The sequence below is a fragment of the Choristoneura fumiferana genome, chromosome 14 (assembly GCF_025370935.1).
Source record: "Choristoneura fumiferana chromosome 14, NRCan_CFum_1, whole genome shotgun sequence".
Taxonomy (NCBI): domain Eukaryota; kingdom Metazoa; phylum Arthropoda; class Insecta; order Lepidoptera; family Tortricidae; genus Choristoneura; species Choristoneura fumiferana.
The window spans coordinates 10687877-10713037 of NC_133485.1; the positions used below are offsets into that span (position 1 = coordinate 10687877).

The 25161-nt window shown below is 35.5% G+C and overlaps 1 protein-coding gene and 1 non-coding gene across 2 annotated transcripts; one reads left to right on the forward strand and one right to left on the reverse strand.

Moving 5' to 3' along the window:
* Positions 1-231: 231 nt before the first annotated feature.
* Positions 232-25161, reverse strand: LOC141435117 (uncharacterized). Its single transcript, XM_074097689.1, has 10 exons — positions 24960-25161; positions 10981-11251; positions 10081-10224; positions 7806-7916; positions 7504-7637; positions 4601-4739; positions 3998-4263; positions 3806-3919; positions 3438-3734; positions 232-3359 (listed from the first exon to the last, which is right to left on the reverse strand). Exons 2-10 carry the CDS (start codon positions 11099-11101, stop codon positions 999-1001), a joined length of 3687 nt encoding a protein of 1228 aa, XP_073953790.1. The 5' UTR covers positions 11102-11251; positions 24960-25161; the 3' UTR covers positions 232-998.
* Positions 7674-7745, forward strand: TRNAE-CUC (transfer RNA glutamic acid (anticodon CUC)). Its single transcript has one exon. It is a non-coding gene; the product is annotated as a tRNA-Glu (tRNA).

The window sequence follows — 25161 nt, forward strand, 5'->3', positions numbered from 1 at the left end:
CTCCGGTTTGTACTGAGAACCAGTACGACTTGACAAGGAGCTCGCAAAGCATTTATTACCCCAGATTATATGCAATATAACTGAGATTTTGCATACAAATATTTTGTTACGTTATGTTGAGCTGTGAAAACGCAGGTACCTAACAGGTTGTATTTTTAGTGGCATTTATTGTATCAAGTTGGAACTTTATATTAAGTAGGTACTGTTCAATTAGGGATTTCTAAAAATAAATTTATTAGAATAATAAAACCATTTATTCATAGGTATAATATTTTCATAATCACTTTGTACATAAACAAAGTAAGAAAATACACTTTTGACTAACTTATTTACCTGCACTTATGCAAAGAAAAAAACGTTTAAATGTAAAAAAATCCAATAAATATATCAGCCTCTAATCCATACCAAGCACCATAGAATAACTCTCGTAATTTCCATTTTGGTGATACTAGATATAAAGTAAAATTTAATTGCACAACCGGCCGGTCATTAAATATACATCATTATAAACAAAATAGACAACTAGGAGTACAACATAAATGAATCAAATAAACCGAAATCCAAAACAAATAAATGTTTTTTTTATCAATTAAACACAAAACAATAATATTATTAACAATGATAAATGTTTACAAAATTATGTTTAAACATGAACGCATAACAACTATTTCAATGGTGGGCTGTATGATTATTTACTACTTTTTACACAATTACTTTCCTTACGCTGCAATGTCTCGTCAGTAAACAAAACACTCGTCTTACCTACTTTCGCATTGAGGTAAAATCGGAGGAAAACTATTCTTTACGTGAATTGCTTTGAATTGCGTGAATGCCTTAAAGGCATGAAAAAAAAACATCGCTGCAAATACAGTGAACAAACAAAAATGTGGTGGAAATAATGATGATATTAACAGACGTAACCTAAATAACCACATACTCGATAACAACCATTATTTACATTTACATCTAAATATTGAGTATTCTACACACGGACTGGATTAACATTCAACGGAATGTACAAATGGCGGATCATCCAATTTTGTAATAGAAGCAGCAGAGGCACGCCCGTCTCGTCCCGCAATAATAGAAATGACACTTCTGTGCTCGGAGTCACTATCCCCGCTCAGAATTATATTAGTTTCTCCCATAAATCCAGAATCAATCTGCTCTTGACTCTGAACTCGTTTTTGTCCGTCAAAACTATACATTGCCAGTTCAGCCAGCATTTGTTTTGATTCTTCAAAATTGCCAAAGAAAACTGAATCTGTCTCCACACTCTCCCCACCAGATTCACTGCGACCATCGCAAAGGGATTCTAAATCATCAGTGTCAGATTCTATTTGCAAAGGCGGCGTTTTATTCGATATCGTTATAGATGGCACCATTGTGGGTTCAAGTACAATAGGTTTCGGCCTCAATTGCATTAGGTATCTTGCTCTACGTTTTGATTCATTAGAATCTGTGCTCATGTACCCGGAGTCCTCAGTTTTGTAGAGTTTTCTCAAATCTGTTCTTCTTGATCTGGTTCTGGCCAATCTGCGGCCAGATCGTCGAGCGTTGAGGTTCTCTGCCCTTGAGTATGGAGGGAACCGATCTCTTTCTTCTAATGATCGTCGTTTTTCACCAGGAGGACTTTCTCGAGTCGTACAGAACTTAGGAGAGGCATCTGAACCACGTCGTTGTTTCGGCGGGACCGGAGGTCTTAACTCCTTTTGTCCATTAACTTGTCGTATCAGATCCGGAGTCTTCAAAGAATCGACGAACCTAGATATTTCTTCGTTCCCGTATGGAACGCTGCCGCGTCTTTCATAAAATGACAAGCGCAACGAATCGTCTTGTATCTTCGTTTTAGCTTCGTAGATTTGTCTCAGACTACCGATCTTTCTCGTAAAACCTACCTCAGGAGACTTATTTTGATTATTTTCAATCTCAGTAAGCTTATGTTTGAAGCTGCCACCTGATTTCAAAAGTATCTTGTCGACGCGTTTTTTAGACTCGCGCCTTGGTTTTCTGTCAAGTGTATCAGGATCAAAATCTTCTTTTACATTACGTCTGTTTTCAACAGGTGACCCGCTTACTTGAATAGTCAAAGCTCCTGGGGTAGGCAGATTATTGTACAATGGTTCCATTGTGTTAATGAAAACCTCACTTACAGGAAGACTACGATTTTCATATTCAGAATCTACTGAATGTGTGCTAGATACCTGATAGTCTTCAACTGCTGTTCTAACATCACGCCAACTGCGGGACAATCTTTGTCGAGCATTATGTATATTAGGCTCGTAATTTATATCTTTATGGGATATTTCAGGACCACAAGCCAAAGAGAACCTCCGTTTTTTGAGTATATTGTTCCTTTCCAAACTGTCAAAATCGATAAACTGCTCACGTCTACATGTATCAGCGAGCAAGTTGTCATCACTGAAATAATGTGAATCAGCTGCTAAAACTGGGATTACAATTTTAGGAGCAATAGGAGCAATGGTTTCGGTTTGGACTTCTTCCAGTTCTTTGGGTTCTGCTCTGCGGCATTGATTTAGCTCACGTATGACCGCTTGCATTTTAACTTTAACTTCGGGGGGTATTGGTACTTCTTCATCCTTTGGTAATTCTAGTGGCATGCTAGGTGGAGGAGGTGGTGGTGGCAGTTTCTTCCTAACACGTCTAGTGCCATGGCTGGGTGGACTTCTTTTATCAAGTGTTACCATAGTTAGAGCTTTACTTTTTGGTTCTTCTTTTGTACTTATATCCATACTATTAACAGTTTTACTAACTGTTTTTTTATCTTGTTCCTTTCGAACTTCTTTCATTATCTGCTGTTCTTTTATATGAGGAATAGCTTCTTTCAAATTTAATTCCGTTATTTTCAAAGCCTTTGGTTCTTCAGGTCGGACTGGTTTAGGAATATGATGACTTGTATTTTCTATCGTTGTTTCAACAACTCGTGGAATGACTTTGGCAACTGATTTGACAGGTCTCGTTGTAGCAGGCAGTAATGGCACATCGTCTAACCATTTACGAACAATCTTTTGTTTGTAGTCATCACTAACGCACGTTTTGCATGAATTAGATCTAACTAATGCCATAGATTTTTGTTCTTTTTCGCTGTTGTCACAACCAGGACATCCACCACAATGGACTGCTCGTCGACTATTTTCGCGTTTAAGACTGATAGCACTAAATCTTCGGCCTTTTCTTGCACAGGGAATGTCCCAACCAAGATCTATTGTGTGATAGAGCTCTTCTTCTGGTATATCAGACAAAATTGGAATAAATCGCTTCGATGTCATCTTTTCCTTGGCGATAGCCATAACTTCTCGAATTTTGACCAGAAATTCTAAAGCTGCTGGAGGTGGATTCTGAAAAATATAATTATTTGTTAAATTGTATGAAAATTTGATGAGTTGTTTGTGAAATATAAAAATCCTTGAAATTACCTTTAAGTGCTCTGCTTCAAAAAACACTGGATTGAAATACAATTTTCTCCTTATCACAGGCTCTCCGTTGGATTGTGGTGGTGGTTGGGTTGCTGTATTATTTTCCACTCTGTAGTCCACAATAGACAAATCAGAATGGGGAGCCCTCTCTAAGGTATCGGGAGAAGCAGAGCGTCGTTGTAAGCGTTCTGTCATGCGTTCTGGAGTCGATGTAGCTCTTACAGAAGGTCTCACTGGCTTTTTGCGATGACTGTTGTGAACCATGGCAGATACAATGTTTGGATTCGTTTTCTGAAACTATTGAAAGCAGTTTAAATTGCTATTCCTTACAATAGCTGAATTTGCATTTTAAATCATCATTTAGTTACCTTTTGTGAACTGTATGAATCAACAGTCTCTTCGGTACGTTCACTGACATCAGACAAACCGGCATCATTCAAAAAATCGCCATCCAATTTCATTAATGGATTTGTTTTCATTCTCTGTAAATCAATCAAATAATTAAGATCAGATGCATCATAAAATACTAACTCAATATATTATTTAAACTTGGTTTTTACCATACTATCCATTCCTATTCTAGAGTCTATAGTAGACCCATTATCAGTAGAATTAGTTGTAGAGAAATTCATTTCTGGATCTTTGTCTTTTCTCTTCTGCCTTTGTTTGTAGTGTATGTAAAAAACTATGCCTGCTGCATAGACAAATACCAGCATGAGCACGCATACGCCAATTGCTAAAGCTTCTAGAACGCTAAGACCTTGGCTTTGTGTAGCTGGTTCTGCAGTTACCGGTTCACCGGCATGAAAAGGTATTGAACGAACATCTGCAAAAAATAGTTCTTTGTAATGGTTTGTCCACAAATGTTAGTAAAAATATCTCAAAATTGTAAAAGATTTTTGTGCGTCATACAAACTGAGCAGAGGTTGATGAAGTTATAGGGAATATATTGTTATACATTATAAAAACCAGTAGGTTCTTAAAAATGTTTTCCACAATGTTTATCAAGTTTAGACAACGATCTTTTTTCGTCCATAATCAGCGCTAACACAAAAAAGCGTTAAAATCATTTCAAAACTGACAGAAAAAGGTCCTTGATTCAGGTAAGGATAATACTCCTTCAACTACACCAATAGTATGAGTAATAATAGTATCGTACTCACCAATAGTATGAGAAGCACCAGCTACGCGGAAGGCGGCACACGACGCAGCAAGCCGCGTGGGTGTGGGAGCGGAACACAGCACATGCACCGCCACCAGACGACCTTCCAGACGGCTGTGCAGTGCCGTTGACCCTCGCCACTAACAGCAAATTCAATATTTAATGATCTGATTACCCATCAATGTTAAAAAGTACAGACATAATACTATTATAAATCGATTTGGACGGATACGACAAAGCTTAAGTTAGACAGCGTCTAAAAAAAATCCGATTCATCTCATCAAATATTGATTTAATATCTCTTAATCGAATCACGGTTCCACAAAAAGGCTTAGATACCTATTTTTTGCATAATTGCGGTAAGAACACTTTAGTAGTTGATTACAACTCCTGTAGTGCTTATTTATTTTCTTTGTCAACAATATCTACATCTAATAGGTACTTAAGTTAATCTACAACAAGCTTTTACTTTTCCTCATTTAACTTCTCTCATGTTCCATTTTATGTTTTATTAAAAATATGTTCTCTTTTTTCTTACTGCGAGTAGGTATATTTACTAAAGAAAACAACATACTTATTTATTAAACTGACGAGATAACCGTTATGGGACGAAAAGCCACCCGCAATTAATTACATTGTTATATTAATGTCATCTTGGTCTTTAATATTCGCTTTAGCCAAATGAGTGTAAGCATTCGTTTGGTCGCACACCCGTTGATTTCTGTTGGTTTGATACGACTTATCGCCGTGAGGACATCTAAATGCGGTTTATTTGGTAGGATTATACAAATTGCTCCTTGACGCCTTAGTGTTTATCTGAGAATTCATCACAAACGAGTTGCATTTCAAGTAACTTCAACACTCGCAGGCCGCAATCCTTCGCTGTCCGATTGATGCGATTGATGCCATCAATGACACCTTACTAAAGATACCGCCTGTAAAATTTTGACCCAAGATAGGTATCATCTTTGCACGGAGAAATTTTTGGCCGCATCGTCCCATTTTAAATTCCAGCTTTTTGTCGTTTGTTGCTTGGTTCGTCCCACCTCACGTCTCACCACTGGGGTTTGGATTAAAAATAGATACCCTTATACATTACATTTGTTAAAATTTATGTTAATTTATCATTAGTTCGTCTGGTTTTACTTGACACTTGGCTTTGCCAGACACAGACATATTTATTTAGCTTTAACAGATTTATTTATATGTAGTTGTGTAGTTTCAGTTAATATAAAGACGATATATGGTTCTAATTAATCCATGAACTCGTTTCAGATCAGGACCATAAAGTTCCCGAAACACCAGTTCCTTTAATTAGCATAATTATCGAAAAAGTAATTCAAACGTGGACCTGAAACTGGATTGTAGGTACTTAATTTGGATCATATAATATCGATAATCGTGAATGACTGCATAAATTTTATTAAATATGTACAGTGTAGATTATGGTTTTGTAAGTAACATATCATTGTCAGATGTGAATGACGATAAGCTTTTGCAATTGAGATGAGATCGGACTTGAAGTGACATTATCACAAGTGTGCCTAGTAGCTCATAATAACTTGTATTTCAGGATAAACAAGTGGACATTTCGCTTACTCGGTACCTACTTATGAAAGAATTCCGTTCCACAAATTGTCCGTTTGCGGAAACATCTCATAATGAGGGAACCATTACCTCTACAGCTGCAGGTTAACTTCTGATGCGGTGAAATGATAATGATGAGTATGTTTAGGTCAATAATTTTTGCAGGTGGTAGGACCTTGTGCAAGGTCCGCCCGGATTGCTACCACCATCTTGCTCGCTAATCCTGCCATGAAGCAGCAGTGCTTGCACTGTTGTGTTTCGGCGTGGAGAGTAAGACAGCCGGTGAAATTACTGGCACTTGAGGTATCCCATCTTAGGCCTCTAGGTTGGCAACGCATCTGCAATACCCCTGGTGATCTCTTACCATCAGGAGACCCACTTGCTCGTTTGCCAATCAGTCAAATAAAAATAAAAAAACCTGAAATCCTTTGTTAGAGCGCCTGTATAACCCGCACGGAATATATTCACCAACTTTTAAGTCTCTATCTCCAGTGGTCGAGGCTGTGCACTGTCCAGTGAGTCTGAGCACTCTTTATTCCAAAACATTTTTTTAGCTTTTATAACTAGGTACCTAGGCTATTTCAAATTCAAATTTGGAGTCTAATATTTATAATTACGGAGATAGAGCCACTTTGAATCGAAAATATTTTTCCCCATTTTATCCCTTATCCTAGTTCTTTCTCAGCACCAATGAATGACCTATAACTCTATGCTATGCCATTATTTATCATCTTTACCTATATCGAACCAATTTACCAGCTTATCTTGCTTCATTATTATTTTGTATGTTTGTATTAAACATAATCTTAGTAAATCTTCCCTGCCACCTACCTATTACCTCAGATAATCCGAGTCATAAAACTGTCATATTATCATTTATCAGTTTTTGTTATGCTCGCATTTTTTGAATCATCTATTTCTGCATCTTCGTCGCTTGTCCTACAAGGGACTTCTGTGGTTAGTAGGTGTCATGTGGACCAACGCATTCATCACAATCTTTAGAGGGCATAATCTCCCGTGATCGACTATGACCGCCTGTTGTCGCCGATAAGCTGATAGCTGTTTAGATACACAACACGCGTCATCATAAAAATAAAGCATCCAGACCATGTCCACACAATAGTCAATAATTCAGTGGTCCATTATTTACCTGCAGAATATCAGATTAACCCCTTGTCACACCGCTCTACAGGTGCATATGATGCCATCTCTGTTTAAAATGCTCATTAAAACGAAGACGGCATCACAAGTATCGGTCAAGTAAAAAGACTGGTACTTAACAGAGAATGGTGAAGTCTTATTACTTTGATAATTTACCTGCAAAAACGTGCTGCCTTCATCCCGGTACAGTCCGAACGGCACGTCATTGTCCAAAAGGTCCCGTAAGGTAACCCATCCGGACGGGGAGAGGTACTGCGCACTAGTCACTGCGCATACCGCGTCATCCACGTCTGAAAACGAAGGGATTTTTCAAACAGCTTAATATCTCCGGTATGGTCTAGTGGCTAGGATACCTGGCTCTCACCCAGGAGGCTCGGGTTCGATTCCCGGTACCGGAATAATTTTTTGTCAGATTCTTCTTTTTTTTATTCTATTATTTTTAATAAAAAAATACTTACCCGTAAAAACAATTTCTTTCGAAGGGTACATTATTTGCCCTTTCAAAGGCAGGAACACTAGAGGAATCTGCGGCTTGGTCGCGCCACGGCCGAAACTCGCCATGAGGCATTCTGAAAATAGACAGCGGATTAGTTTGCGCTAAAGTATCTTGAATTTTAGATCACAGTGGACACTTTTATTAAGAAAATATTACTCTGAGAAAGATTAATTCACCTAAGTGGTAAAAGACCAAGAGTTTTTCATAGTAAATGCAGGTTGGACCTGACCTTTCATAAAGACCTACAGTTAGAATTAGGATCACGTGAGCTAATGTCACAGTATTAAATGTAGCAAGTAATCAGTTGTAACCTTTGGAGTGTCACTTCGTTGTATGTTGATTAGATGGGTTGCAAATTGCAACGGTAAAGATATCTTACCGATGTGAATTGGATTGATATCTAGTAAAGCACTAGTTTGCCTTATCGAAATACGTAGGTGCTCAAACTTATTCATTGTCAAGAATTGATCTATGGAAATCACTTTTAATGACTGGTGGCTTAAAGAAACTTCTCATGTTCGTAAAGTTTGTATTAATGTTGGATCTAGGCGACATAAAACTCATTTATATGCTCTAACAATCAAAAAAGTCTCTATATATTTTATTAATTCACGTGAAACTAAAAATCAATTAAATCAATCAAAATAAATAAATAAAACTAAAAATGTATAATTATATAATAAAGCAATGCATGAAAAATAAAAGGTACCTAATAAGTTAACAATTGTTTCCACTGTTGCTAAAATAATTTTCTCTCGATCGAAGTGAAAAGCAGAGTGTAAAACTCGAGCTTCAAACCCATTTTCCCCTCGAGGTGTCTATCCATCCTCGCCGTACCGGCTCGGGTGGCTATTTCAACGCCTCGGGTAAAATGGCTCGTTTTAGGCTCTTGTTGTACATTCTAATATTTAATGCTAATTTATTGAATCAGGCGTTACTTTGCGAAGGTCTATATGACTGACACTGACTGTGTGACGGTGAGCAAGGAAATTATTTAATTTAATTTTATTTTATGGTTATTAGTTAATCACTTTTTATTCACTACAGTAGACGCCCATTGTCTCTAGTACAGTCAACGGCAGAGATATCGACACGGCCAAAGTTGCAAAAATATGCATAAAGTCGTGTATACATATTTTTGTAACTTTAGCCGTGTCGATATCTTTGCCCTTGACTGTACCTACCACGATCCATTTTACCTTATTTGCACTTAAAATCACAATCGCATTTACCTTTTATTACCGTTGAATGAAATAGGATCAGAGTAAATACAAATGCGATTGCGAACTTCCGCGCATCAGACAATGTGGCCTCTACTCACACCAGGGGCCAATTTATTGCATGCATGCAATGTAGTGTAAGAGACACCAACAAATCTAAGTATGTACGTTATTTAATTTATGTGTTTAATGATATGCTTATGACTGACATACTGTATTCATAATCAGATGTTATTTCGTTTAAAAAGTTGAAATTCGACCAGCAACGTTGCTCAACCAATAACATTAGCCACAAAAAACATTAAATACATACTTCTTCACATTTATCTTATCATAACTATCTCAAAGACTGATGTATATTTTCTTTATCCAAGGTATACGAATATAAAGATTGATTTTTTCAATTATATTCATCATTTTTTAGTAAGTTGTTCAACCTTCTACGGAAAGAGGTTACGTCAAACTAAAAGTAGTTTTCCTGAAATACCTATGTCACTTTTCAAGTTGTAACAGTATTCACTGAAGGTATAGGTTCAACTGTATGGGAAAGACTTTACCACAAAACAGAAATGTACAGAAGTCAATCTCATTGTAACTTCACTTTTCATACCTACGCGGGCGCTCTACTAGGGTTGTCAACTATGGCTTATGCATAAAAAACTATTGTGGTAATGGCACTCGTATCTTAGTTGTTTGATTTATTGTTGAGAATGAAATGGGAAGAATAGAAATATAAATTAATAATAACTAAAAACAATCATGTTAATGTCATTGTTATATTACAAATTTGTCACAGAACATATCTTGCGACGATTACGACATTGGCGAAATGCACGATTATTATATTTTAAAGTGTAGTAAATTCACATTATTGCTCTATCGTGCTCGCACTGGTCCCAACCGGTCCGAGATTTCGTGTCTGTGAGCCGTGTATATGTGTGCGTTGCTCGGGCGCGTATGTAGATTGATTTCTGTACTTGTCTGTTTTGTGACTGTACTGTTTATGCCAAGTGTTACCGTCGATGTGGTCGACACATATGCGTTGATCCTCGCGGAAAGCTGGCGTGTCGCGCCCGCACTGACAGACGCATCCTTCACCGCCCATCGGTAGTGCTGTACCGTGTGATACCTCCATACACCTGGTCATGCCGCATTCAGCGCCTGGAAACAATAACAATAAGGTGATAAACACAGGTTTTTACAAAGACAGGAGTTTCCAAATGGTGGTGCTCTCTCAGGGGCGTCACGATAGTACGCTCAGGTCACGGCAGGCGTATCTAGTCCTATACTATACCAATACTTTTTTTGAAGAGTCCATTAATAAATAGTTTGTATACGAGATTATAAATATTATTTGGCTGTAAATATGGTTTAGGAACTAATTGCAAATTTAAATATATAAAGAAGTACAAATAAGTGCACTGTCATATAATGAGATACATATCATGTAGGCCAACTTATCCTTTACAGAATCTCCATCAGCCAGCACATAATGTATAACATAATTATATATATAAATATATAGCATATTTTTAAGGTTTCAAATAGGCATGTACCATTCTTTTTCTTTTCCTTTATTTGGCTGCAGCTGAAAATCAGCGCTGTGGTTCCGTACCTCAGCATTGCTGAGCTGCCTGCCCTTTCGGCTATAACTTTAAGTAAACCTACTTAATTAAACATTAAGTTATGTACCAGATGTATTTTACCTATGTATTTATATTGCCCAAGATATTGCTTGCCGAATTAACATTTTCTTTCTTTCAAATATCTTAGAATTTGATTGACTATGAAAAACTGCTCTACCTACATAAAAAAAAATGCAAACCGTTTAGAAACCAGCATAAATGATTTTTGGCTAAAGTTTTAAACTGAGATGAATAGAAAGTGTTAATAAACAATTTTATTTTCGATACTTACTGACAAGAGCAAAAAGATCTCCAGTGGCGAATCTCGTAACGTTTGCCAGCGCCACCTCTCCGCCGGGAGTGTTAGCGCTCGACGCGCCAACCGCCATCAACAGAAGCAACGCTAACGCCATCTCTATACAACTTCGAGCACTGAATCAAAGGCACGTCCCCGAAGTCATTTTCTGTTTATTTCCAGATGGCATCTGCCTTCTTTTCTGTTTACATGTTTCGGGTATCGTTCAAGCTGCTTGTGAGAATTCATTTTGATGATCTAGTGTGATCTGTGAAATAAAAGATACAAGTTGAACTTATTTTGTAGTTTAAATTAACTTTGTCGAAAAAATACCGACAACTTTTGAGACTATTTTTATCTAGGGGAGACCTCTGAAAACCTTTTTATAAATTAAATCGGGCATTAGTTTGTTAGGCTGTAATTTCATCATTTTGTGGACGACCATTGACTGTACTGGAATGGTGTAGGTGTACCACCTTTTTAGAATTTTGTACCCAAACCATGCCAATGGGACACTATAGCTAAGATAGGTCCATCCGTAAGTCCATCTGTCAACTGAATCTTATGATCCGTAATAATATTTAGCCAGGTAGATAATTAAAATTGTTTAACATAGTCAATAACAACAAATAAAAAAATATATTATTAGGTATGTAGGTACATATTGGAGGAACTCCTTATAAAAGTACTATATTTTGCTCAGTTTTAAATCTTAACAATGGCAAATATATACAATGGCACGAAACACTTGGTGTGTGGGTCAGACTCACACTTGACCGCTTGTATTTACATAATATGCCATTTCAAAAATGGTAATATTTTTTGGTCATGGATATAAATTCTTAGAAAGCCCTAAGCTGTATCTATTTGGAAGTTAACCGTATTAGTGGAACTTTTAAATGACCTTAGTTAGTAGAGCCGACAGTTTCGTAGCTACCAAGGGGCTAGGCGGGGCAGTGCCCCGAGCCCCTCAAGCTCAGGGGGCCCTCGAAATTCTGCTTTATAGCTGATGATAAAGTTGCTTAGCATTTTTAAAGTATTTGTATATATAATGATTTTACTTCAAAAAACCTTACCAGTTTTGATAGCAGTGGGCCCCATTTTTTTATTTGCCCCAGGGCCTTAGGTTACCTAACTACGCCACTGAGAGCCGAATAAGAAAAGGCCATTCGATAACTAATTTTACTCGAAAATCCACTAAAATAAATAAAAGAATGATCAATTTTGCAGATTATCTTAGCAAAACTGTTTAGTATTGACATATAAACTGTATACTCGTATTAATAAATAGAAAGACTTCCGTTTTTTTAACCTCTGGTAGCGGTCTACTTTGCTCAAATAGCAAAAAATGGTCACGTAATTCGATACGAACTTTGAACTTTCAATCCTCATTATTACTTAAATATGTATTAAATTACTTTTTAATGCTAACGACCGTCGTGCTCATAAAAAACAAAAACAAAATAGCGAACGGAATTCATGCATGTTTTAAAATTCAGTTATCACGCCACTTTCCAAAACTTATATTGAACGGCTGGCTTATAAATTATGCATATCACGCATACACATCAGAAATATATTTTAGATACTAAAACATATGGGTATTCTAGTTTTTCAAAACGGGAAAGGTGTAAACCGTACCAAATGCGTGTAAAACTACACGGTGAACAGAATAAAAGTTTATGTCTTATCCAAACACAACTAGGATTTCGTAACTTAGAGATAAAATAAAGTTTGCTGACCTCAAAAATGTTTTGAAATAAGTACATTTAGGGTTCCAAAAGGCGAGATATAAATAAATAAAAATAAAATAAATAAATTCACAACAATTGACCTAGTCCCAAAGTAAGCTTAGCAAAGCTTGTGTTATGGGTACTAAGCAACGGATAAATATAATTATATATATAGATACATACTTAAATACATATTAAACACCCAAGACCCGAGAACAAACATTCGTATTTTTTATACAAATATCTGCCCCGACACGGGAATCGAACCCGGGACCTCAAGCTTCGTAGTCAGGTTCTCTAACCACTAGGCCATCTGCTCGTCCAAAAGTTAATGTAGACAGCATTATTTCGGTAAATATTTACTACCTGGTTGCAGCTCATTTTGATAACTACGAGTAGATAGATTTAATGTAGGTAGATTCAATAAATTATTATATACCTAACATTTGTAATTACTCCCACTTTAGACTTATTTTTTATCAAACTAGCTTAAATATTAACCAAAGTCCAGAGAAATCAAATCAATGATATAAATCATCAGAACCATGCTCTACAAAAATTCAACACCGATAAACTGCCCCACCCAAACCAATAACATAGAGATTTAACTAACATATTGAAATTCTAATGGAATCCCATCATATATATAGTGTTTATTGCAATTTAAAAGTAGCCTAACTCCTTCGGCAACTGAAATACGAAACAGTAACAAAAGATGACAGATAATGGCTGCGCATACATTAACACCGATCTTGTCGATTTGTTGGTTCGTCGCTAACGTCTAATTTACGACTCGGGTCGCGGCTCGGGCTACTGCATTGTTGTTTTTGTGCCTCTTTTATTCACGGGTGTTTCATTTGACATTATAATTTTAACGTGGTGTCCACCGCTTTGACTAAATTCAATAACACCTGCTTAGAATGTTGCTGGCAGTTTTTTCTTTAATTATTTATAAGTTGATTTCACCTTCGTCAAATGATATGCTAATAGCAAATATAAATTTGTAGTTTTTAGGGCAGCTCATTTAAACCTTCGTTAACGGAACTCGTGATGTACCCAAGCAAAGTTTCCATTTAAAAATAATTGCTTGGAACTAATAAGTAGCAACGGTCATTAAGAGGTTCAACAGTTCAAAGTGCAGCAAAGTAGTTTACTACGAATAACTCTTATTCGTAACGGAAGCTTATTGATACATTTTATTCGAGATAATTTAGAGACATTGCCGAGTTTATTAAACGAACAACAATGGAATCTACGGAATATTTTTCGTTTCGTTTGGCTTCGTTTCGTAGGCATCTAAACGGAAGGTCGTTCACGTATATTAAGAATTCTTTTAATTACTGTCAGAGGGCATTTAAATTTACAAAAATCTCACGGGGTTAAAGTTCTACTTAATTATGTTTTTAATGAGAGCGCCAGTTTTGTCTAACGAAGCATCAGTTTTCGTGGTCGTATATAGACCCAGACAATACTGGAACCGTGGTCTACGCCATTCCGATTACATCCGATGTTCAGTATCGGCACTCAAGAGAGCCTGACTTCAAACATTTTGCCGACAAACAGATGTATTCCGTTAAATCCAACAGAATCCTCAGAGACGTTGGTGTGGCTGAACCATGTCATAGTACCGTTTCATGTCAGTTGTTAAGCTTTATCAAATTTATGTTTATAACTCAGTCTTAATATTATACTGAACGGTGTAGTAACTTAAAGATTTCGAATTCACATGTAACTAATCTCGTCAGTCAAGTTAAGTACTCAAAATGAAAGCTTACAATACCTCCAATTTATGCAATTACGTAGATATCTCGATAGAAATCTAGGAGTTCAATTTAGCAATCATTTAAACCAGTAATACACACGAACACGATGCATTCATTCTATCCACATACGAAGATTCTCACGAATACACCACTACCGACTGCTAATTGGTATGCAAAATATTTATTATGCTATTTATCAATTGCTCATTGCAAGTAATTAATAGCAGTCATTATATTTGAACATCCTCTATCTGAACATCAATAAATTACCTCGCTCCGAAATTACATCTCATCTCTCTTTGTATTTTCACTTTTATTTCAAAGAACCCGCCTAAATAGCATGTGCTTATCGGCGAATAAATTAATCTTTTAAAAACATGATGATTGCATAATACTTGTAATGTTTTTTTCATCTCTCCTGTTCGGAAAGTTTAATTTTCATGGGTAGATAGCCAGGTGGAAAGTTGCGTTTTCATCTGTAGGGTGGTAAGTATTTTTTTTTAATTTTTACGATTAGCCACGGAGTCAAAGATAATTGAGTTACGTCAATGACACTTTTTTTTCACGTTTCGGCCTGGCCATCTAGATACACGTGTAGTGTCGTGACCAAGGAGCTTTATATGTAGCTACAACACTGAAGATTGAACGCCGAACATCCGTTTGAAACAAGAAATTTGACTTTTTATGTCACGAATATATTCCATCTCTTTCTTTAGTTAGGTTAAGAAAGAGATGGAAGTCATTCTTGAAATGTGAAAGAAAGAGATGGAATATATAAATAAGAAACAAAGGTCAAACTTTTTCGTTCGGCGTTCAACCTCCAGTTTTGTATATAAGCTCCTTGGTCGTGTCGTGAACAACACGATTTTTTTTATAGTCGGTCGTGGCAAGTGGCCAGTGCGAAAAGGTTGGAGGTTGGATATCAGAAAATTTAATTTATTTTTATTCTCATTTTTTTGTAGTATTTTACTTTCCTCACAGTCGAAATGAAAAGTATATAATAATAACTATTGGCGCTCGGGTGAAATGGGTCACTTTCCACCCTCGGTTATCAATCTACTATTTTTTTTACTTCTGGCTAATCTACCTTTCAAGGCATGTACTCGTAGAAAGACACAGCATAGTAATTTTGACAAAAATGATTGCGATGTGGCGGCGTATGGCGTATTCTAATTTCCGTAGAAATTAATCACTGAATATCATTCACAGCTTCTGTAATATTCTGGTAACAATATTATAATTATTGATATCCCGATTCAGTACTATAATCGAATGCTTACTTCTAAATATTTTTAGACACACACAAGTGTATACTATCACTTATTAATTCAATAGAAAACTCGAGTGTTTAGAAAATTAAAACGCGGAAAAACGACATTTCAAATGCGCAAATACATTCATAAATATGGTATAGGAATGCCCGAAACTTTGTAATTTAATGTATTTTGTTAAATGTATTAAAGATGGACGAGTAGCATTCGAGAGTAGAGCGGTATGGGAAAAATATGTAAATGTGCAACTAATAATATATTTGACATCTAAATCATCACGATACGAAAGTTATATACTGTGTTAGTCTATAACCTCATATGACACAGATACAGTAAAATATCTGTTTTATAACGTTTTAGTGTCGTTTTGTGATACTCAAAAGTAGAACTTTTGAGGAATGAAATATAAATGAAAGTTAAAGTAAGTATATCTGAGTTACGATATTAATTTGTTTGACAACCAGATGTGATGATATTTACGTGACATTCGTATTTTTTATGACTGTTTGTGCATTAGTTACAGTGAAAAGGTCAACGGTTGTGATTTGTTTTGCAAATTTACTAGGAGAAAACGGTAGGTAGGTCGAACTTTAAGTATCCAAGTAGTTTTAATGTCAATTATGTTAAAATGATATTCCTACATAATTATTTTCTTACAAAATTTCAAAATGTTCGCACCAGCATTGCAAGACGAAAACGAAACGGCCAACGACTGCGATGCAACCATTTAGGACTTTGGAGCTTTTAGGTATTTTTCATCACACTTGCTCGTAAACAGTGTCGTAACATGCAGGCTACCTTGGTTGCAACCCCCCAAATAAAACCCTCGACCTTAATGTGCTTGTCATGAAACCCGTGGTCGGTAAATGAGTCATTGCCCGTACTAATTTTGTTGTCATGAAGCCCAAGGTCGGTAAATGAGTCAATGCCAGTACTGATACTGCATGGCGGGCGCTGGGGTGCGCAACAGCAGGGGAGGATGCTGGCGCTGCCCTAGAACGCAGCCTAAAGTTTCGGCAATTTAAGCATAAATAATATTTTGTCTTACAAATAAACAATTTTACTCGCAAATGTGATGAAAAACATTGTATGTCGCACGGGCGGTACTAGAATTACGAACATCCACTCATTAAAGCCCTCAGTTTTCGACTTCGGGCTTCTAATAGACTCTCGTTCGTAATTCCTTATTTACCGCCTCTAAGACACAATGTACTATTAATTATAACTTTTTAGGTATAATCTAAGGAATAATTTTTCAAATTTAATGTTACCTACTAGTAAAGCAATGTAGTAGTATAGTACGGGTACCTGTAGTACTATTACTTGGTACATTATATAAACTTCTAACTTGTAATGAGATTCGGAATCTTCAATTAAATTAATATCGTAAACCGGGTACTTGTTCATTCTCTCATTTGACCTCTTTGTAGTGATATTAGTAGATAAATATTTATCCTTGAAAGTCTTAGTTTATGTTTATTATAATTCATGCTTATTATAATGACCATAACTGTGGGAGACAAAAGAAAAAGCAGACGCTTAAAATAAGCAAAAAAAATCGTTATAAGTATATGCCCAAATCGAAAGGCAGATTGCAAAGTTTTGCAACAGTGCAAAGTTAAAAAGAAAGTGCACCAATTCTTAATTACCCTTAAATGACACAGTTAATACGCAGCGGGCGTGTTTTCGTACTAAACTTCCGTCTTTGGATGCGTTCATGTATTCGTATAATCATGTAATCGCTTGGTTTGATTAAATATGCGTTGAAAACATAATTGTGTATTATAGAATTCAGATACTACAGCCTTGGGCAAGAGTTTGATTGCACAATTACCTATATTTAATAACTAGAAATCATTTTAATCTGCATTTTTTACGGTAACAAACAAAAAAACCGTTACAATGAATCAATCTAAATGTTAAATGAAATACGATTGGTTTATGGAAGCGTAGGAGCCGTCGCATGGAACTGTAAAACATCATTTTAAACACTGCTATGATCGTTGCGTTATTAGAAAGTCAGATGTTATCGGATAAGTAATGGGATTTTATTACCATACATGGTGATCGCGTGAATGATATTGTCATTTAACAAAATCATTAAAGTCTGTATCTTATCAAAGTACATATAAAAGACGAAGTTGCCAGATTGACTAACTAGCTGACGTATCAACGTACAGCCCATAGTTGTTTGTGCAACAAGAGAGCAAAGTTGTTTTTTGTTACGAGTGTTGATTTCGAATCCTGAGGAAGCCAAGGATTCTATAATTGAATCACGAGCGTCAGCAAGTGATTCTAGGTTAGAATCCTGAGCAACAAGGGATTCAAACACACGAGATACAAAAAAACTTTGGTCTCGTGTGACACATTCAATTTTTCACCTCAGCAGCGAGAACATAATTTAAATGTAACATAAGAATCAAACCACATATACCTACCTGTTTAAAAACTAACACACTTTTTTAAATATAATCCAATTAGAAACAAATATAATAATCACATTTAAAACCCTTACTCAAAAATGATACGTACAGTCGCGATTATATCTTTAAAAAGTCACCAGAAAGTGCCAAACGTTGTTGAAAAGCGGTAAGTAGAGAGGTTTTGAATTCGGAACGAAAAAGTGTCCAGTAGGTACAATACAAATCTCATACTCATACATAATATGCATTGTAATTTGAACTTAGAACTTCTTGTAAAATATGTCATACTTATTTTTTAATACTGCAAAAAGCCTCATCTTTGGGTCATTAAAAAGGTTGAACAATAAACTTATAATTTATCCTTAATGTTATTAAACCTTTAAATATGATTTTATTAAGATTTCTATTACATAAACATAAATAGATTTGTTACAAATTCATTGAATTTGACTAATATTTATTCCAACTGATTTCTCATAGCAAAACCTACCTGTTTGAGGTGCTGAAGTGAAAAATAAATTAAACTAGGAGCTTATGGTTTTGCACAGGGCTTCCGTTGATCAAAAGGACAGGTTTTCATTTAACTGCATTTTTTTCCACAATGACGAAGTCGCGAGCGAAAGCTAGTTGTAGTCGCGAGTGGTAGAGTCAAAGAAGTCATACTTAAAATTTTGATCACAGAACTAATTAAATGAATTCGGCCATTTTTTTTAAATAGTTATTTAATTCATTTTTTATGTGACTTGTTATAAATAGTACCTACATAATTATTAATTAATTTTTTGCTTCAAAATTAAATTAAATTAAATTACACATTTTAACTAGGTAATTTTAAAGTGCGCTAGCATTAAAGTATATGATTTAGGAACAATTCGTACGAAAACGAATTACTTAGAATGCGTCTAAGCAACGCTGACACTATTATCCCAGATATCTACGCGTGCGATGTCCAGTCCAATGACACTACTTAGATTGTAATCATACCGGTTTCATGATTCCCCATAATATTACAATCCTGGGTCATTAAAATAAATTTTATGAACATGAATTAAATACAAGGAAAGGTTCTTGTATATTTTCTTACGAATACATTACAAACGCTATTAACATCGAGAAAGCAAAGAAATATGCAAAGAAAATAAACGTTTTATTTACAAATAAAATTAAAATAAAAATCTTTAATGGACTTAATTACGGAAACCAGTCTTTGTAAGGTCTCCCGCAATATGGACAGACGATCTAAATAACCTTCTCCTTTTTATTTAAATTGGTTAAAAATATTGCGCAAAGCCATTTGTTGCGCGGGTACCGCAAAATCGAGGAAGGTCTAGAAGAGACCGCTTTTAAGTAGCCTATTGTATACCTTGCATTTTGTCTTTTTGTAAACTTATTGCACTGATTTGTGGTGTTCAATAAAGAATATTTGTATTGTTTGTAACCGTATTTTCAATTATATTTTATTTATACTGTATTATCAATGTTCGACATGGTAGAGGCCTTCCGGCTATCACGATAAAAGTAAATTATTGAAAACTCAAATTAGCGGCTAAAACATTAAAACCACGATAAATACCTACAGTAAAATTACTTCCCTTGTGCAAAAGTAAGCATTATTGGTACCTAAGTATTTAGTGGTGAGCATAAACTAAACGTGCTGCTAGGTGCCACTTAGAATTGCATAAACTTTTTCCTCCATTAGCAAATCGCATAAGCTGGCCCGTACTTCCATAGTTACGAGTAAGTAGGAGGAGTTTTTACTATGTGGAGCGTTACTTGACTTGTCTAACAAGTACCTAAAACTGTGCATGCTGATTGCATCTTTATGCAATTGTTACACTAACATAAAAAACCAGGAGTCACTAACAAAACTGTTTTTAAACGGGCATGTGTAGTTTGCTGGTTAAAAAATACAAACATTGCTTACAATTTGACCTGACTGTGATAATGAAAAGTATAGGGCTCGGCATGAAATCGTTATTCGTTAGTGAAAAGAAAACTATTGAAGAGGTGAAAACAAATTGAAAAGCAATCTTACTTGGCGTATAAATCTGTAATTGCTTAGCAAATTTGATTTGAAGGCGTTGATTTAAACTATCCACAGCATCGAAATACGGTAAAAACGGTCTACAGGTATCGGTCCAATATTGCTTTCATCCGGTTATAGATTACACCTATGCATAATTACCGACCGACGAGTAAGCATTTAAATTTAGATTTCGATACGGAAACATGTACAAAAGTGTGTCAATTATGTGTAGCCGGTGAAATATTGGTAAAAAGTGATTCCGAGAACGATGTCAAAATTAGCATCTGCGACAAATTCTTCTTGCTTTAATTAGAAAAAAATGTTTACGGTCGTCGTAAATATACTAAGACTTTCGCAAAACCTAATACATAAACATAATTTTGCAGGTCTCTGTTAGAGTTGTCTCATTTAAGTTACTGTAAATTGGATATTACGTCACGTATCTTTGAAATTGGCTTGGATGTAGGTACCGGAACGAAATGGATGTAGTGTAGATGTGCCGTCTATTGGATCAATTTTGCAGTTATATTTTTATCTCACTTGTAAACTTCCGAACAACATGCATTTGATGTGTAAAAATGACAGCGACAAAATAACATTGGATTTTTACCTTTTAAATAGGCTCATTAGCATGCTATAGAAATACATGATGGTGTAATCTTATTGAGTAGTAGGCAGGGAGGGATTGAGTTTTTCCCGCAACTGTGTATAATTATGGAGAGTCGATTTAGTTTTTCAGTATGAAACTCAAACTAAATACATAATGATCCTTCTTAATGGATAAAGTCTTGACGTTTTTATATACTTACTGCATTAAAATAGGGGTGACATCTATTTGGCATATTTTTTAATGTTCGAAACTTATTAAGCATAACAGGTTTCGCAGAACTTATTTACTCCGAATCTTAAGTTTGCCAAAATTTAGTTCGGCATAATTTTTTATAAGCTGAATGATTGTTTACCCGAATATTATATTAGCATAATATTAACATGGCCGAATTTTATTATGCATAATATTGTTTAGCACTTAGCCGAATTTTGATAGCCCGAAATTCTGTCCAAATCTATGTCCAAAAATAAATTAAGTACTATTTCTTGATTAGTGTAAGTAATGATCAATAATAAAACGGTAAATGGTAAAACAATATAATTATGACTAGAAAAATAGGTTATTAGGTTAGGTTAGAATTGTATTTGTAACGGAACGAACTTACGAACTAATTTATGCGTGAGGTATTTTCTGCCTAAAAAATATTCGGAATTCGCAAATTGCGTAAAATTGCGTAATCGCAAAATGCGTAAAGCCCGTTCGGCTTACATTGGTTATGCGTAAAAGAATTTGCGAAAACAGTTTCAGCACAAATAGTACTATTATGCGTAAACAGATTATGCAAAACAGAATTATGACATTAAAAAATATGCGTAGGTATACAAGGGGAACCTTATAATAGCTTGTGCTAGTGGCTTTACCCTGGCAGTAGAATGAAACTTAGGCTATTAGCCTATTTATTCCCTATCCAGAGGGAATTCAAGCAATACCTCCTTAGTGCACCTCTATAATCTTCAAAGATCAGGTATATCTGCCGATTTGCAAGTGTCTCTATAGCTCTAGTGGTTTCGACAGGGCGTTTCAGCTCTGTTATTCACGTTACTCATTTGGTACCTACAGATTACATATATAATAAAGAATTCATAGAAGAAAATTTAACAGCTATGCTTATAAAAATGTAGCAAATTAATAGAGACATCCACTTTTTAATTTTACTTCAGCATTGTGAAATATTGCAGGGCTATTTTTCGCATTAGAATCAAGCCGTTTGCGTCCGCTATTCAAATATTGCAAAGCTTACTCAATTTATATAATAATTATTGTTCCTAGGTCCCACGGGATAGTCCTCTCAACAAGTTTCCACGCAAGCCTCAATGGGAGTTATTAGGTTGAAACTCCATCACGCCCGGGGACAGACGTGACTACCACCTGTGGAGGGCTACGTTTCCAGAACATTCGTAGAAACTTTATTTTGTACTGGGTATAAATGCTTTCTTGAACACTAGAAGGTTGTCTAGTACCTACCTATGACAAGTTCGTTTATATGTTATACGAGTATGTAGCGATTGACATTAAAAACGGTTAAAGTCGAATAAAAGTACCCAAGACGAGCGTTAATAATTAATAAGTATTGACGACACTGAAAAAAAAACCAGCTAAGTGCGAGTCAGCCCAAAAATAAATGTGACATACCTACGGACAAAAAACTATAATTGTGCCTTTTTTCTACAGAACTCTAAAAATGCATGATGATATAGGTAGGTATGAGATGCAATTGAGCCATTGTAATAAATACATTTTATTTTCAATGAGAAGTGACAATGTTCGCGAGTGATTGTTATTGTTTTACAAAAATGTTTATTGTTCTAAGACAAGTTTATAATAATTAAGTAATTAATGCACTACGGAATGTATTGATGACAAGTGATGTTTACACGGAAGATAAACGACACCTGAGAACTAAAAGGCTAAGATACATAATGGAATTATAGAGGTAGGCAACTTTATTGTGCAAAAAACTCAATCCCCTTTCTCAAGACGGGATAATTATGTCTGAGCCTAACGTTTAATTATTAACTAGCTAAGTGCGTGTCGGGCTACGCGCAGTGTAGGCTTCCATTTGATTTTAACTAATATTTTTTAAAGCTTAAAATTTCCTAAACATCATCCTATAAAGGCATCCCACATTAGATGGAAGAGAAGAAAACTCTTCGTTTTAAATATAGGGAGGCACACTTTTTTTCTACATTTTATTTTACAACACTGTCGTCGTCATTATTAGGTATACCTACTTATGCTATAATGTTACTTTCTAGTAGGCATTCAGTGTATGAGCTTCATGAGCTTAGTAGCCACGGACAGACATAGCTAAAAATCGAGTGCTTTGTTTTTGTCATTTTGGCTACGTAATCCCAAAAATATGGCATATATCACAAAGCTTGTAGTGATTATAATAGATAGGTAATATATATTTCCGTGACTGAGGAGCTTCGTATTTATCTTAGTTACAATAAGTTATTAATTAAATATGTTTATTGTTTGACAATAACTTCCGAGGTAATAAAGATATGAAGCGATTGGCTTACATGTCTAAGTACGGACACAATGAAGGATAAATAATACAGCTAAACTGAAGTAAACGGTTATGATGGATACATACAACTCTATTCTGCTAGGGAAACTTACTTCCATATTTTAGGTTGTGTATTGTGAGCGATATTGAGTTGCATGGTAAACGTCGCGACGGCGTTTCGTATTTGAACCAAGAAGATAATAATAATAATAATAATTTATTTGTACATAAGCATGTTACAGTTCACTATACAATAATTAGGTTTGTACATGAGAGTCATTATAGAGTATTCAGAAATTCTGTCCCCTAAACTAGGTATAAAATACCTGTATTTTAGGGGCAAATGATTTCTCCGATTTCGAACATCTTAAACACAATGTTAGGACAAAATGGCAGTACAATAACTTTCTTTAGTACAATGAAAAGCAATTATAGTAACAAGATAATAATTGGTTTAACCAATAGCAAAACGATGAACACTTAGGGATTATCAGAAAAGAATAAAACTAGATTAGACATACACCAAGTGGAATATGCTCTATAAAAGGTAAACAATCAGGGATGACCTATATTACAGATACAAGAAGATTCTCAGTATCACTGTACGTCAATTTTAGCAACCAACTTTTAACTTTATTCTTGCCTTCATATTGGTTAAAGGTATAGATAGAGATCAATCTATAGATCTTATTATACAGGCGCGTACTTTGAGCAGAAAACTGGCGACGGGCAAACGAAGTGCGTGAAGGGACAATTTTACATACACAATGACTTGGACGTTTTCGAAGTATAGTATCTAAAGGCAAAAAGGAGTGCTGACGCAATATTACCCGCAGAATATACAGCTGCCTTACCGAGAGTACTTAAGACTCGGAATAGAGTTTTTTAGTAGAGTAGTCTTTCCTTCTGAATTGCATCACCTTTAGGATCGCTCTCTGAGCTCTTTCAACATTCAACAGAACAGTCTTATAGGTTCCTCCCCATACAGGAATACAATAGGAAATGATGGATTGGCAGAGACTTTGATAGACCAGAAACAGGGTTTCAGGGGGCGCAGAGTGTCTGAGATCCTTAAAGATATAAATTAATCTCCTAAGGCGGGTGCAGAGACCTTCGGTGTGGGCACGCCAGTCCAGTCTCTGATCTAAGAAAACACCCAGGTATCTAACGTTAGGTACTGTGGATAGAGCGGCGCAATTGCAATTTGCAGAGTATGTGGAGCAGGTGTGAGCCTTTATAACTTCCGAAGATGATGAGGGCACTGAAGAATTTGGCAGAGAGAAGCGCACTAGCTTGGATGCGCCTAGCTAATTAGTTTTTCTCTGTGTTAGTTTGGCTCAAGCATGGTTTAAGTAGTTTCATAAAAACGTTAACCGATAATAACTATATTGTAACAGTGTCTAGCACTAATGAATATCAAAGTGATAATAGATGTTAAACTAACAGAAGCCTTACAATATTTTGTAAATAAGGGGGTTAGTCTGGTTAAAAATCATTATTTTGAAGATTTAAAAAATATTTATGCATATTATGAGCTGTCAATGCTTTGATTAATATTATTTTAAACCAAAAATTATAAAAAAAATATTACCGCACAATGTTATCCAAATCTTTATTAAACATTCGAAATTGACTCACCGCATTAACACTTTTCATCCTTGCTATCCAATGACACCAATCAGTAAATAAAACGTTTAATAATCCTGTATCAGTCCAATAACTATTCTTACACACATTAAAAAAAAACACTTGTCAAAACCATAAACAATGGTTTCCCGCGCAATTTTCCGCCGCAACGTTCGAGACGACCGACCTATGGGTGTAGAGTTTTCAATCTGCA

Coding starts and splice junctions, on each gene's coding strand:
- LOC141435117 (XM_074097689.1), bottom strand. CDS start 11,101: ATGGCGTTAGCGTTGCTTCTGTTGATGGCGGTTGGCGCGTCGAGCGCT. Junction 3,920..3,997: donor GAATAGGAATGGATAGTATG/GTAAAAACCAAG, acceptor ATTGATTTACAG/AGAATGAAAACAAATCCATT. Junction 3,735..3,805: donor ATTCATACAGTTCACAAAAG/GTAACTAAATGA, acceptor TGCTTTCAATAG/TTTCAGAAAACGAATCCAAA.